Source organism: Electrophorus electricus, chromosome 3, assembly GCF_013358815.1.
Source record: "Electrophorus electricus isolate fEleEle1 chromosome 3, fEleEle1.pri, whole genome shotgun sequence".
Classification (NCBI taxonomy): domain Eukaryota; kingdom Metazoa; phylum Chordata; class Actinopteri; order Gymnotiformes; family Gymnotidae; genus Electrophorus; species Electrophorus electricus.
Genome location: NC_049537.1, coordinates 27,703,946 through 27,717,770, shown reverse-complemented (window position 1 = coordinate 27,717,770; position 13,825 = coordinate 27,703,946). Strand labels below are relative to the sequence as shown.

General features: G+C 40.9%; 1 protein-coding gene across 2 annotated transcripts; it reads left to right on the top strand.

Annotated features, from left to right (window-relative positions):
• Positions 1 to 1,224: 1,224 nt before the first annotated feature.
• On the top strand, positions 1,225 to 13,376 carry b4galt6 (UDP-Gal:betaGlcNAc beta 1,4- galactosyltransferase, polypeptide 6). Of its 2 annotated transcripts, none has more exons than XM_027023806.2 (9): positions 1,225 to 1,982; positions 5,906 to 6,022; positions 6,153 to 6,266; positions 7,017 to 7,138; positions 10,110 to 10,214; positions 10,453 to 10,640; positions 11,336 to 11,458; positions 11,573 to 11,674; positions 12,020 to 13,376. In XM_027023806.2, the coding sequence occupies exons 1-9, from the start codon at positions 1,868 to 1,870 to the stop codon at positions 12,165 to 12,167; spliced, it is 1,134 nt and encodes a 377-aa protein (XP_026879607.1). In that variant the 5' UTR covers positions 1,225 to 1,867; the 3' UTR covers positions 12,168 to 13,376. The 2 variants fall into 2 exon arrangements, with proteins under 2 accessions (XP_026879607.1, XP_026879606.1); XM_027023805.2 differs by having other exon boundaries at positions 10,110 to 10,226.
• Positions 13,377 to 13,825: the final 449 nt, after the last annotated feature.

The window sequence follows — 13,825 nt, the reverse complement described above, 5'->3', positions numbered from 1 at the left end:
AAATAACTGTCAAAAAGGATCAGTTGTCATCACCCATTTCTCCCATTTCAACTGTGGGAGTTGTCAACTGTCTTACTTGTAAGAGATGTAATCAGATTTTTATTGGAGAAACCAAGAGAAGGCTTGCTGATCGGTTGTTGAATACCTTCGCACCATCAGAATGAAGGATTTGTCATTTCCAGTGGCAAGGCATTATCTGTTTGTACTGCCAGTTCTGGCAGCAATGAAATTAGGAAACTCAAAGAAAAAGAACTCATCTACACTCTTCGAACTTTAGAACCCCATGGAATGGATGTTATGATTTAAAGATATACTTTTTCCATATACAAACTGGCTCCTCCTCCTACTAATTCAGAAGCACTTTGCTTGCACAGCTGATAAAGGACAGCTGTCCAAAATGTCCTGTTTCTCTGGAAACTTTGTGCACTACAATTTTAAATATTTCAACATCTCTTACTACAGTACATATATCTATATCTGTTTCTACATCTACATCTCACTTCTTGTTCCATATGTGTATATACATATATATATCTCGCCTATCTCACCAACGACGAGAATTTGAAACAAGAGAGTCACACATGCTCGAACACTTCATACCCATATCTGAGGTTAGATTTATATATTGCACTTAATCTTGCAATAATACAGAACTGTTTAACTAGTTGAGGTGTAAACTAGTCCATTTAAATGCAAACCTCCAAAAGGAAAATGCAGATCTATATCAATATATCAGAATTCTATATTAAATATATCTAACTTTTATAATACCTGGTGATCTAATTAGACAGAGATTATTGCAATAAATGCATTTGTAACAAAAGTAAAAACAATAGGATTTTCCTTGACTCTCTGATGATGGGAAAAGCAAATCACATCATTTGGGGATTTGTTTTGTACACAGTGAATAGCCACTTAAAAAGACACCCATGTAGTAGCAAGCTGGATCTCCTTTGGCCTTAGCACTTTGTTGTGGCACAGATTTCACTAGGTATTGATATCGGTTTGCAGTAATTTTGGACAGGACAGGTCTCAGTCTATGGCTATGATTCCCCATTTTGATTATTTGTTAAAGCTGTAAAGATATTACTTTTTTATGTCGGCCACGTAATATAGAAGATGCATTTAAACCTTTATTTTGGAAAAGTATTTACTCATCAGTGACCCTTAACATTTCTCTTGCCGACCATCTTGGGGCTTTTCGTGACGCTTACCGGAAATTTAGCCTAGCAATGACCGCGGCGACAGCAGGAATGAAATGGGAGCGGCTTCGTGTTTTTGGTTTTAATTGTCTTCTTCCCGTCGTTTGTTACTTTTTGTCCGCTGTAGTGCCTTGAGTTTCACCCGTAACAAGGAAATTGTTTTGGACTGATATCTGTAGTTAGAGTGAGGTTTGAGTGGGAGGAGGCAGGGCAGACCGACATCATCCGTCATGGTGTGGATTCCTCGCTATTAACCAGCTAACAGGCTCCACATCAAAACATTCATTCATTCATCTCTGAATGAGCACGTTTACATACTTTTTTTAAGAGCCATGTATCCCCAAAACGTACCGCCTACGATGTTACGGCGTGACACTGCCTAATATAATTACCTACCAGGCCTGATTTTTTTTTTCTTCAAATCTGGAAATTTCTTGACTTCAGCAGCACTTTTCCCCTGGACGAGGTCGCTTACCTGACCGTCGCATCCCTCCTGTGCTGGCCACAGCGATGCGGACGCGTTTACAGTCTTGATTATTGAGGGACGCCGAACAACATCGTCGTTATTTCTTCAGAGCATTAAAAAACAACTTTAAGTTAGCCACCGACACATTTTTTATGGACCTGGCAGTTAGCTAGTACCTGCTTGCTCGGAGCAAAGAAAAATGCTAAATTCGAGGCGGCTTTTGCGGTTGTCCAACCGCTCGTTTTTGGCCTTCATTTTTTTCTTCTCCATGTCTACGACGTGTCTATACTTCATCTATGTCGCCCCCGGAATAGGTAGGTGTCGGGTTATAAGATCTGTGTATGTACATGCAAAATAAACGACATTTGCTGATGGTTGCTAACTAGACTGCTAACGACGTTGCTGAATGAATCTTAGCTAGCTAAGCTATCTGTGATGTGTCGTGTAGTTATCCTGTACACACGCGTGGAAAGAAGTGCAGCATTTTAATTTGAACTTTTTAATTTGTTCCTCCGTGAAATGCTTGACTCTTGACGACGGTCTTGTCGTGCAGTGCACAACTCGGGGCTAGGAAGTGATCTCTGGTTGGCTAGCCAGCGCCCTTTCCACGGCGTTTAGTTCAGTAACGTGTTATTAAAGCAGCTGGATGTGACTACGGTTACCCCAAAGACGGCCCCTGGTTAGGACCAGCAAGTGTAGGCGTGAATACACCCAAATAATCTAAATTGTATCGCACGACCAGTGTTGCTATAAGCTTGTGCAGTGTAGGTTGTTTTTCTTGGTTCTAGAGACATGATAACGTGATGAAATGAGCCAAAATCAAGAAAAAAAAACAACAGCTAGAAAGCCTAACCGCTATATGAAATAACGAGAGCATAACAGATCACCAGCTTTATTAATTAGATGGTGGACTAATTATTTTCCAGGGCCGCTGTCCAGAAAGGCCACTTAATTAAGGGCGTTGAAGCAGAGAAAACTATTAGTGTGTGTTGAACTAACGTCGTTATTCTCCATGAGCGAGAATTTGGATGTTTTAACTGTATGTTTAATTGAGTTGGTCAAGCAAATTGCCGTAACTCCTGCGTAGTTCTGATTTAAGTATGATTTTGTGTTTGAAAACATGCCGCACAAACTACATCGTGCGACGTAGTCTCTGGTTATTATTAGAGCACCCCCTGAACATTTGGGACTGGGCGAAGTCGTACCGGTACTATGTGCTGTTGCATAGAAAATAATGCATTGGCTTTTTGCAATCATGATTTGTGCAATATTGACCTGTTACTTAAAATATGGAATTTTGCAGTGTGAAAATGATGAAGCTAAGACAAAGGAGTGAGTGCTCTGAGTAATGCCGAAATTCCTACATTGCACTTTTAAAATCACCATTTCATTTATTATGTTAATGTTTTTTAACAAATGCATCTTTATACTGGTATCATATATTCGTATAGTGGATATCAGGGTCTGTTGTATATAACTTACACCAGTGTCTTGGTGAAATGTCAGTGATCGTATGGACAGGTTGACTGACCTTGCTTGGTTTAACTTTGTATAGCCTACTGCACAGGAAAGTATTTCTAACAAAAGTGCTGTGGTTTCAAGCTCAAATTGTATGTGTTTTTATTATATAGTCATTTAGTAGGTTTATTTTTTTGTTGTTTTAGACCACTTGCCTAGTGTAGGAACTGTTTTTGTTTAGATTTGCATATAAGTCACATATTTGCATATGAGATGCATATCGGATGGATTTGCATTTAAGATGCATGTAAGCTTACAATTGTTCACTACTGTATGCTGCTAACTTTAACTAATTCAAAGCTGTTGGTGTTAAGTTCACTCAAAATATGGTTTGGCATGCAGGTACATGTGAACATTTTCTGGAATTAGTGCACATGACTTGAATATGTGTCACTACTTTGGGTTTGAGCTGGCAGTGTGGTTGCTCTGGTGATCATCGTTATGGCTTTGCTGTTTCCGTGTAACCATCATGCCTTTGTGATGGCTCCTTTTCTTTGACTACAAAATAATCAAGTCTAATGATGAGATGCAAGTCAGACTTTTTGCTTTCTATTTAGGGAAGATTCTGATGGAGCCTAATTCTTCCCCTGTGGATTATGTGCCAGAATTGGTCTCTTATTTTAAAGTTCTTGCACCTTGAACATTGTAGTTTGTACTAACCCTGAGTTAAGGTGACTGATGAACAAAATGTCTCACCAAACTGACTAATTGATAAATGATGGGCTAATGTGGATGCGGAGTCCCTTAAAGGAAAGTATTGTCAGGGACGAGTTGAAAAGGTTGAGTGCTAGGCTATGAATGTGTCGGAAATTGGGAGATGGATTGGAAAAATCACATCTGGCAGTTTTTAGAGATATTCAATTGAATTAAGATTTCAGTACTTTTTACAATACTTTGCACAATACAAGTTATTTTGAAACTAAACTTAAAAACATAGTGTTTAATGTATCAGAAATTATAAAATTACTGTTCAGTAATGCGTAATGGCTTACATGCTCATAAAGGCTGTGCTTTTTGAACTTCAGAAATGTGAATCTCATCACCAAACTACTATGTGCCCTACCCAAAGGGCCCTCAGGTACATAGCAGTACAAATGCTACGATTACATCAAGCAATGAAACCGAGTTCAGGTTTACCTAAATATGTGAATACTAGAGTGATTTTTTTTAAAATTTTTTTTTTATTGACATGATGTAGGAATCATCACCATCCTTGCATGCAGAATATGCTGTCCCTCCCTAGAAGGAATGGGGGTATCGGTTATTATTCATCACAATTCTCCCTTTAGCAATTCTCCATCAAATGTTTATATGAGCTTTTGAGTACAACTGTGCAAATACATCTTAAAAATGTTAGTATATTCTAGATAACATAATTTGTTTTACACTGTCAGTATTGTGCTTTCAATAAAGACACAAATAACAACATAATCATCCAATTTTGCAGAATTGCACATCTCTGGGATGTGAAGTGAAAATGTGATCTATGGAGGCCCCACCTCACGTCTTGGCACACTTTAAGGATCTGCTACTAATGTCTTGGTTCATGCCTTGACATGTCAGAGCTGTTTTGGGGGCATGAGGGTGACCTACTCGATATTAGGCAGCTGGTTTTAATGTTATGGCTGATTGATCTATGTGATATTTAAATTTTGAGGCATAACTTTCCTGTGTTGAAGTCTCTAATATCTAAAGGGAGTCTGCATCATCTGTCGTCATATCCCTTTTTTATTTTCAACAAGCATGCGTATTTTTGTTAGAAGCCAGTAGTATGGCTACTTTAATCTTGCATGACAGCCAGACTATAGTGTGGTCTGTGCAAAGGAAGTTCTGCTCCCCTCCCTACCCTTTTCCCTAATCCATCACTTGCTTATTCGGTCGGTTGTGAGGAAAAACTCATGAGCATCGGTGTCAGTTATGAGCAAGCTAAACATGCAAAGACTCAGTGACCTGGTTAGTTTTGACCTCAGGTTAAAATTCTGACTCATTTAGTAGGAGTCAGCAGAGTTTCATCAGTTTTGTCTATGGTGCAATAAGGCGGTTTGCTTTAACTGCAGCATGGACCTGCAAGGTAACATGTCATGTCCATACACTCTTCCAGTGCCCTTAAAAGAAGGCTTGCCCCTGCAGTTGTATGTAGAAGTACCCTGGAGTGAGTTTGCTTGGTTTCTCAAAAGGGACTTGTAAAAGTGTGCTTACTTGGGACTTTTATAGACTATTACATTTCTCCTAGTATTTAGTCTAATAAGCATTTCATCGTTTGTATAAAGTTTTATAAATAAAATTTATACATGTCTGCAGGACAAAAAAAAATTGGCGGTATTGAAAGCTGAGCATGGGCAATAGAAAGTTCCATCTAAGGCACCTGTTTGTCTGCATGGAAAAAAAAAAAATCCCACCATAATGGAATGGGATGGAGTGGAATTTGTCATGTCATGGAATTGATCATAGGTCTTCTGTACAGAGAAGAAACACACTTTTGGTTCTTTGATTACAGGGTGCAATCACTGAACAGCTTGCATACAGAACTTGTTTGGCTTGTTGTTGCTTTCTAGATGCTTCCTTTCTGAGTAGCCTGTCTCTACGGCTTGTGTGTGGGAGGCATCCAGTGTTCCATTCAACTTCACTGTTTTGCACTCTTAGCAGTCTTGAGGGATTGTTTGGTTATGTTACTTTTTTTTTCTCCCTTTTTTCACTTCTTCCCCTTCCCCTGTTTCAGCCAACACATACTTCTTCATGGTGCAGGCTCAGGGTATAATGTTGCGGGACAACGTGCGGACAATTGGGCAGATGATCAGGTCGTACACCAACAAGAACGCCACGCTTAATGGCACAGGTGAGAAGTTGCAAACATGCCCCTTTAGCTCACCTCTACTGAGACATACACTGGAATGACGCACAAGCATGCGGTGCTAAGTATTTAGGTCCCTAGATTGCACAGATTATCTCTGTTGTCTTTTTCACAGATTATCCAGATGGAAACAACTCAAGTGAGTACTTCCCTCAGCCGACAACATACCTCCCTGAGAATTTCACCTACGCCCAGAACCTGCCCTGCCCGGAACGCTTACCTTCTATGAGTGAGTTTCTTTAGCTGCAGTGCAAAAATGCCTACAAGAGATTAGAGCATGATCCTGTTGTGTTCAGGCTGATATCACAGTACGCGATGACGTGGGCTTTGCCTATGCACACTGAGGATAACGTATTTGAATCGATTGACCTTGTTGATCTAGTGGCACTCATAGGATGAAGTGTTGATAAAATGACAGGAATCTTTCAGAAGAGCTTTTAACATGGGTTTATTGTTCAAGCTCACCTGCACATGATAAAACTGCAGTGATATGTCTTCTGCCATTCCATCATGACAGAGCACAGGGCTGAAGGTGTTTGTTTATGTGTGTGTGTGTGAGAAAGATAAAGATGCTCTGAGGTTGATTCCAAAATGGCTTTTGTGCTTCTAACTCACTGGGGCATTGTTGATGTAACCAGGCATTCTTGCTATAGCAGACACACTTAAACACTGTAATGGAATGCTGTGATTGTGTCATGGGACAAGACATTATAGTCTGAGAACCTGTGTGTGTGTGTGTGTGTGTGTGTGTGTGTGTGTGTGTGTAGGTAGTCATGCAGCTGTTTACCTGTACCTTCCTATGTTCATAATGTGAAGAGATATTTTCAACAATTTCAAGTTGTCCCTGATTCTTACACACAGGATCTATGACCTTCAAATTGTTTGTTTTTATTATTACCAGAGCGACTCATTTGTCCTGTTAGCTGTTGTCCTGTAGCAGCTGCTGAGTGATATTTGCTGCTGCGCTGTGTTTGTGCAGAGGGTCCAATGGAAGTGAACATGACTGAGGTTCCTATGGAGGAAGCAGAACTACACCTTACACAGCTGGGCATTCAGTCAGGGGGCCGCTGGAAACCCAAAGACTGCAAACCGCGGTGGAAGGTAGGGATGTGTACGTGCGTGTGTGTGTTTTGGCTGCCTCAAAAATAACAATAATTGCCTGAACTTTTGTATGAAATGTTGGAAGGTAACATGAGTGAATGTCATGGGACAATGTCAATGCTGAATTAATGAAACCTATAGTCCTTTTTAGACTTTCCCATAATGCCTTCCATAACTAGTTATTCCAGTCCAAACGGAGCTGGTTCTGCGAGCGGCTGCTGGGAGATCACGTCTATGGGATGGTTGTTAACTTCGTGCGTTAACTGATGACAAATTCAGCCCCCATTCCTGTTGTCAAGTGGCATCTGCTCCAAGCAAAGCTGTTTTTCTCAGATACGAGATATTGAGACGATCTCTAGTTGCATTTTTAAATAGTTGTGTCTTGACCAGTAAAGCCTTCAGAGCACGTCTTTGTCTGCTGTTCAGGCTCTTGAGCCTTTAGCTAAAACAGCTTGGAAGAGGCACATGTTTGAGCGGACGAGTTAACCTCACGTGGTGTCCATGTCCTAGATATGTTGTTTTTCCTACATGTCCACTTACAACATGTGTGTGGCCTAATGATCCAAAACCAATTCATTTTAACAACCATTTTCCTACCTCTCTGTAGCCCATAGAATTTAATACCTTAATTCTGTTACTGCAGCTTTAAGGTGGATAATCTCGCAGCATTCAGAAATCACAGTAGCAACACCAGATGATGTTGATGTCTGTCTTAGTGAATGGCATTGTTGAGGGGTAATTGAGTCTGATGCCTCTGAGAAAATAAAGGAAATAAGTTGCACTGTGCTAAATTATAATAAATTTTAAAAAGAAGACTTAAAAAAATGCATATACATAAATATCAAACAAAACACAAACGCTCAAATATCATGCTAGGAACTGAATATCTGATGGGCCAATATGAAATGGATCAAGCAAAAAGTTTGGATATTCTTAGACTTTGTTTCTAAATCGATCATAATCAATTATATTATAAATGTGTTTTTGATTATATCATTAGCTTCCCAAGGCAAGAAGTCTTAAATATCTTGAATTTACAGTATGCTCCTTCCCCAAAAGTGTTCTGCTTTACTGTCAAAATTGTTGTCATTTATGTTGAAACATGAATAAGTGTTTTAGCATTGGTGTTGGTAGATGTAGCTGTAGTGTTTTGGGCTGAAAAGCACAACCGTAATGGCGTAACTTCTACTGCATACTCATTGGAAACACACAGAAAAGATAAAAACAACGTAAAGTCATTCTGTGGTTATGTGACTAGCTGTATAGCATCTTACTCAACACTATAGCTAGATATTAACTAACTCAGCTAATGATGACAAACTTTTACCTTTTAGGAGAAACATATACAGTTAAATGTGATATACATGTATTTGCTGTGACTGGTAAAGCAAGTTGTACTGAGAAGGTCCAAAATGGTCTCTTATAGGCAGTAGACACTCTTACCTATAACCACATTCCAGATTATTTTATAGCTGTATTACTTTATACCGCATTCCACAGCATTAGGCAAATTGGATTTAAGTGTCATAAAGATTTAACTTTGTCTTTTCAGTTAAACTCATGGATGGTATTGTCTCAATGCTCTTTGGATCACTGAAATCAATCTCAGACACCTGTGATAATTAGTTTGCCAGATGAGCCCAATTAAAGGAAAACTACTTAAGAAGGACATTCCACATTAGTAAGCAGGCCACAGGTTTTAAGCAATATGGGAAAGTGTCAAATAGTGCAATGGCTTGGACAAGGTATGAAAACAGATATTTCAGGAAAACTTAAGCGTGATCATCGTATTGTGAAGATTTGTGAGATTTGTGGCTGATTCAGAGCACAGACGGGTTTCTGCAGATAAAGGCTTTATGAGGGAGGTTTCTGCCTGACAAATTCATTGGATTAAAAGAGCAGCTGCTAAAATGCCGCAAACAGGCATTCAGGTAGCAAACAGGTATTTGAAGCTGCTGGTGCCTCTGGTGTCCCGTGAACCTCAAGGTGTAGGATCCTCCAGAGGCTTGCAGTTGTACATAAATCTACTATTCGTGCCACCCCTAACCAGTGCTCACAAGCAGAAATGGTTGCAGTGGACCCAGACATGCATGAAGACTAATTGTCAAACAGTCTTGTTTACTGATGAGTGCTGTGCAATCCTGGATGGTCCAGATGGATGGATGGATGGTTGGTGGATGGCCACCATGTCCCAACAAGGCTGCAACATCAGCAAGGAAGTGGCGGAGTCATGTTTTGGTCTGGAATCATGGGGAGAGAGCCGGTAGGCCCCTTTTAAGGTCCCTGAAGGTGTGAAAATGACTGCCAAAGTATAAGTATATAGAGTTTATGACTGACTACTTCCTGCCATGGAACAAAAAGAAGAACCGTGCCTTCTGTTATCTTCATGCATGACAATGCACTCTCATGCTGCAAAGAATACCTGTGTCATTGGCTGCTATGGGCATAAAAGGAGAGAAACTCATGGTATGGCCACCATCCTCCCCTGAGCTCCACCCTATTGAGAACATTTGGGGTATCCTCAAGCAAAAGATCTATGAGGGTGGGAGGCAGTTCACACCAAAACAGCAGCTCTGGGAGACTATTCTGATATCCTGCAAAGAAATTCAAGCAGAAACTCTCAAAACTCAAATTCAATGGAAGCAAGAATTCTGAAGGTGATATCAAAGAAGGGGTCCTATGTTAACATGTAACTTGGCCTGTTAAGATGGGTTTTTAAAAAAAACCAAAAACTTTAATAGCTTTGATTTCAGTAAATGTGACCTCCTTAATGCTGCAAATTCAACAAATGACCATTTTCAGTTCTTTACAACCTATAAAATGTTTTGAAACTCTGTTGTGCATAATAATTCGGAACAGTGCATTTTGAGTTTTCAAAATTTTCGGAATGCGGTGTATGGTTCCGGTGTATGGTGTCATATGCTTATTCAGATGACATGAACGAATATCTCTCTGTCTCTTTCCTCTCCAGGTGGCTATTCTCATTCCATTTAGGAATCGTCATGAGCATCTCCCCATCCTGTTTCAGCACCTCGCCCCCATGCTTCAGCGCCAGCGCCTGCAGTTTGCTTTTTATGTAATTGAGCAGGTATTCACATACTAACACACTCATGTTGAGTGATGCTGCCCTCTGCTGGGCTGTTAAAGGGGGCATGATGTTGCTGTTGGTTGGTTTTTTGGATTGTTTGTGTTTTAATGATTTGCCATTTTTCAGTTTCACTTCTGCTTGTTTACTTTGTGCTAATGAGTTGATTAATGGTCAGACTGCTGTATTTAGTTTGTTTGTGTGTGTGTCTCCACGTGTCTGTTTTCAGACGGGCACACAGCCCTTTAACCGTGCCATGCTGTTTAACGTGGGCTTTAAAGAGGCGATGAAAGACCTGGACTGGGACTGCATGGTGTTCCACGACGTTGATCACATCCCTGAAAATGACCGGAATTACTATGGCTGTGGCCAAATGCCCCGACACTTCGCCACAAAGCTCGACAAGTACATGTACATGTAAGTGAGCGGGAACACAGCAGCCCTGAAGATCACACTCCAACCCTCACCCTGGCTCTTCTTCGTTCTGTTGCATTTTCTCTCTTTCCTCTTGATTAGAATGTTGACTTTACGGGGTCTTTGTTTTAGTTCATTCTGTGCTTGCGTATATGAAGTTTTAGACATAGATGCAGTTGTACTGTTAACGCAATTTATGTATGGTACTGTTCAGCACATGCAGTATTGGTCTCCGATCCCTGCTGTACTCTGTGCTTTGGTGAATGCTTAGTTTCAAGTGCAGACATCTCTCTTCCAGTTGCCGTAGCTGATCTTTGAGGATATCAGGATGTCCTCTCTCTTTCTCTCTGTGTGTGTGAGATCAAGCCTGTTGCATGTTTTGCAGTCAGGAGAGAAATGGCTGTGATTTTGTTTTTGATTTATGAAGGGTGTCATGCTGGCCCATGTTGCTGTTGGCTGTTGAGAGGAGATCAAGGCTATTTGTGTTTATTCTTTGTACACCCCCTCTTCCTGGGAGGAGTGATGTGTTGCACCTCTGTAATAAACTTTTTCTTTATTTCTTGGTACTTTTGAGAGATAATTGATAAGGCTGTTGTTTATTTGCTCCTTTTAATATCTGACCTGATTGAGGTTTGAGATGTCATTTGGCTGTTGAAATATATTGTTTGAGTTGTGTAGTTGTCTCTGTGTGTTTTCAGCTTACCCTACAGTGAGTTCTTCGGAGGAGTGAGTGGTCTTACGGTGGAGCAGTTCCACAAGATCAACGGCTTCCCCAATGCATTCTGGGGTTGGGGAGGGGAGGACGATGACCTGTGGAACAGGTGTGTGTGTGTGTGTGTGTGTGTGTGTGTGTGCTTCAAGAGGTCAAACAGTGCATATGTTTTCAATGTCCATTGCTGTGTGGGCTGGTGCATTACTCTATGTGCCTTTACCAGGGTGCACTTTGCCAGCTTTAATGTGACCAGGCCTGAGGGGGAGATCGGCAAATACAAATCAATTCCACATCACCACAGAGGAGAAGTGCAGTTCCTGGGGAGGTCAGTTTGCCATATGTCTCTGACTCTCTCTCACTTTTGCTCTTGCCCTGCCATATGCACAATTTTGTGTCTTGTGCAAAAAAAAAGAAGATAAAATTCAGTAATATTTTGGTCGGATAAAAAGGTGAGGGTCAAAAGTGACTATGCTTGTGCCATCTTTGACTACGTGGATGATGAGATCCACTTCTTTAGACTTATTTATATCATAATGACCCTTTAAACTAAACGTGTGCCTGACCCACTGCTGACGCATCTTATTTGCAGCAGTGTGTGCAATATTCTTTACGGATTGGCATACTGACTTATGCATGATTCTCTCTCTCTTGCTCTGTTTTTCTCTCTCAGGTATAAGCTGTTAAGATATTCTAAAGAGAGACAGCATCTGGATGGCCTGAATAACCTCCAGTATTTTCCAGAGGTCTCTCTAAGTAGTCTGTATAAGAACATCACTGTTAACCTGAGCCCTGAACTTGCCCCCATAGCAGAGTACTGACGTCCCTTCCGCTCACTAACATCACCTGACCCTCGGCACCTGGAAATGACCCAACACCCATGGAGTGGGGGTGTGGCAAAATGATGTACTGCTGCCAAGTAACCTTAAAACCAAGAACCAAGAGGTTAAAGGCCTGAACAGTTGAGTGTGTGACTGACTGTGTGTGTGTGGTCTTAACCCGTGTGTGTGGGTATGGGTGTGGCTGCGCGTGTCCCACTGCATGTTTCTATGTCCATGCTGGCTTTAGCTACTCCCATCATGCTACAAAATGAAAAGGGGAAGGCAGGAAGTGCCAGCATCAACAAATCAGATGTTTACTGCGAAGCCTTAACTGATTTTCGTAGGCTGTCATCACTGTCACCGTGTTCATTCATGCTGACAACGTAGAAAGCTCAGTTTTACAATCCAACAGCGACCTAGACGCCAATAAACGTTTTGTGGCACGTTTTGTATATATTGTAGTATTTTAAAGCATAGTATTTTTTTTTTTTTTTTTCTCTACAGAAAAACTGTGGAAGTTTTGATTTCGTGTACTGTAAATTTTCTATTTTTGTTTTTCATATTTATTTCTGTCTTATATTGAGGTATATTGTGGAGCACTCCAGTGGGGTGTGTCATGTGAGTGTCATTCTTTCCACATTCCTCTGGCTGTGCAGAAGACTGCCGTTATCTCCTGCATGATGGGGACTGGTCTAAAATGCCCAGGCCTCGTGAAGGAGATGCTCGCATGGTCTCGGAATGACGCCCATCATCTTAGTGCACACACTCTTACTTTGGCAGCTAAGTCTCTGTCTGTCTTGTTGTTTTTCCACTTTTGTCCTTTTGTGTCTTTCATTCTTTATTTTCTTTAAGAGAATTGGATACCTTGCAACTTGAGGATGTATGTAAAACAAAAGGAGTAGGCATGTGGTGGTCTACTAAATATGAAAAACAAAGAAACCGTTAGCAGCTGCATGCCTTATGTGATTATTATTTTTTTTTGTTGTTGCACATTTTTGTTCCTTTTTTTTTTTTTAAAGTTTTGTATAACTTTATTTTTTTTTCCTTAAATTTATAGGAGTTTCTTGTCTCATTTGAAGTGCACTGTTTAGGGAGGGTAGGGGGAGTGAAGGATGAGGGGTTCTGGCAGGTCATTCACACTAAAACCTGCTCATCAGGTGGGTTCACAGCTGCTAAAAGCCAAAATGCCCTTCAGTGGGTTCTGGCATGACTGTGTGGGTGGGTGGGTGGGTGGGTGGGGTGGGTGGGTGGTTGGAGGTGTGGGTCTTGGAAATGCCCTAGCTCTGTACATGAAGTAGCTTGAGATGTTGCACTCTAGTTGGAATGTAAGTTGGGCCTGGATGAGAGAGTGATGTCAGTGTTGCTCTTGAATGGCATCAGAACTGTGTTTGAGAGAACTTTACACCTGTACACTTTCGAGCACTCAAACCGATTTGAAGACAAACTAGGGTTCACTTTTGTTTGTACATAGTTTGTCTTTGTATATGTCTTGAGATTTTCATGCACCATGAGTTGCTTTGTGGTTTATTCTGTTAATTTATCACGTCTGTCCTAAACGGAACTACTGTTTGGTATTCTCTTATGTTCCCTCTGTGTATGTTTGAGGGTGGGGGGGTGGGGTGGGGGTGGAGGCTCAGAGGACCACCCATCAACTTCCA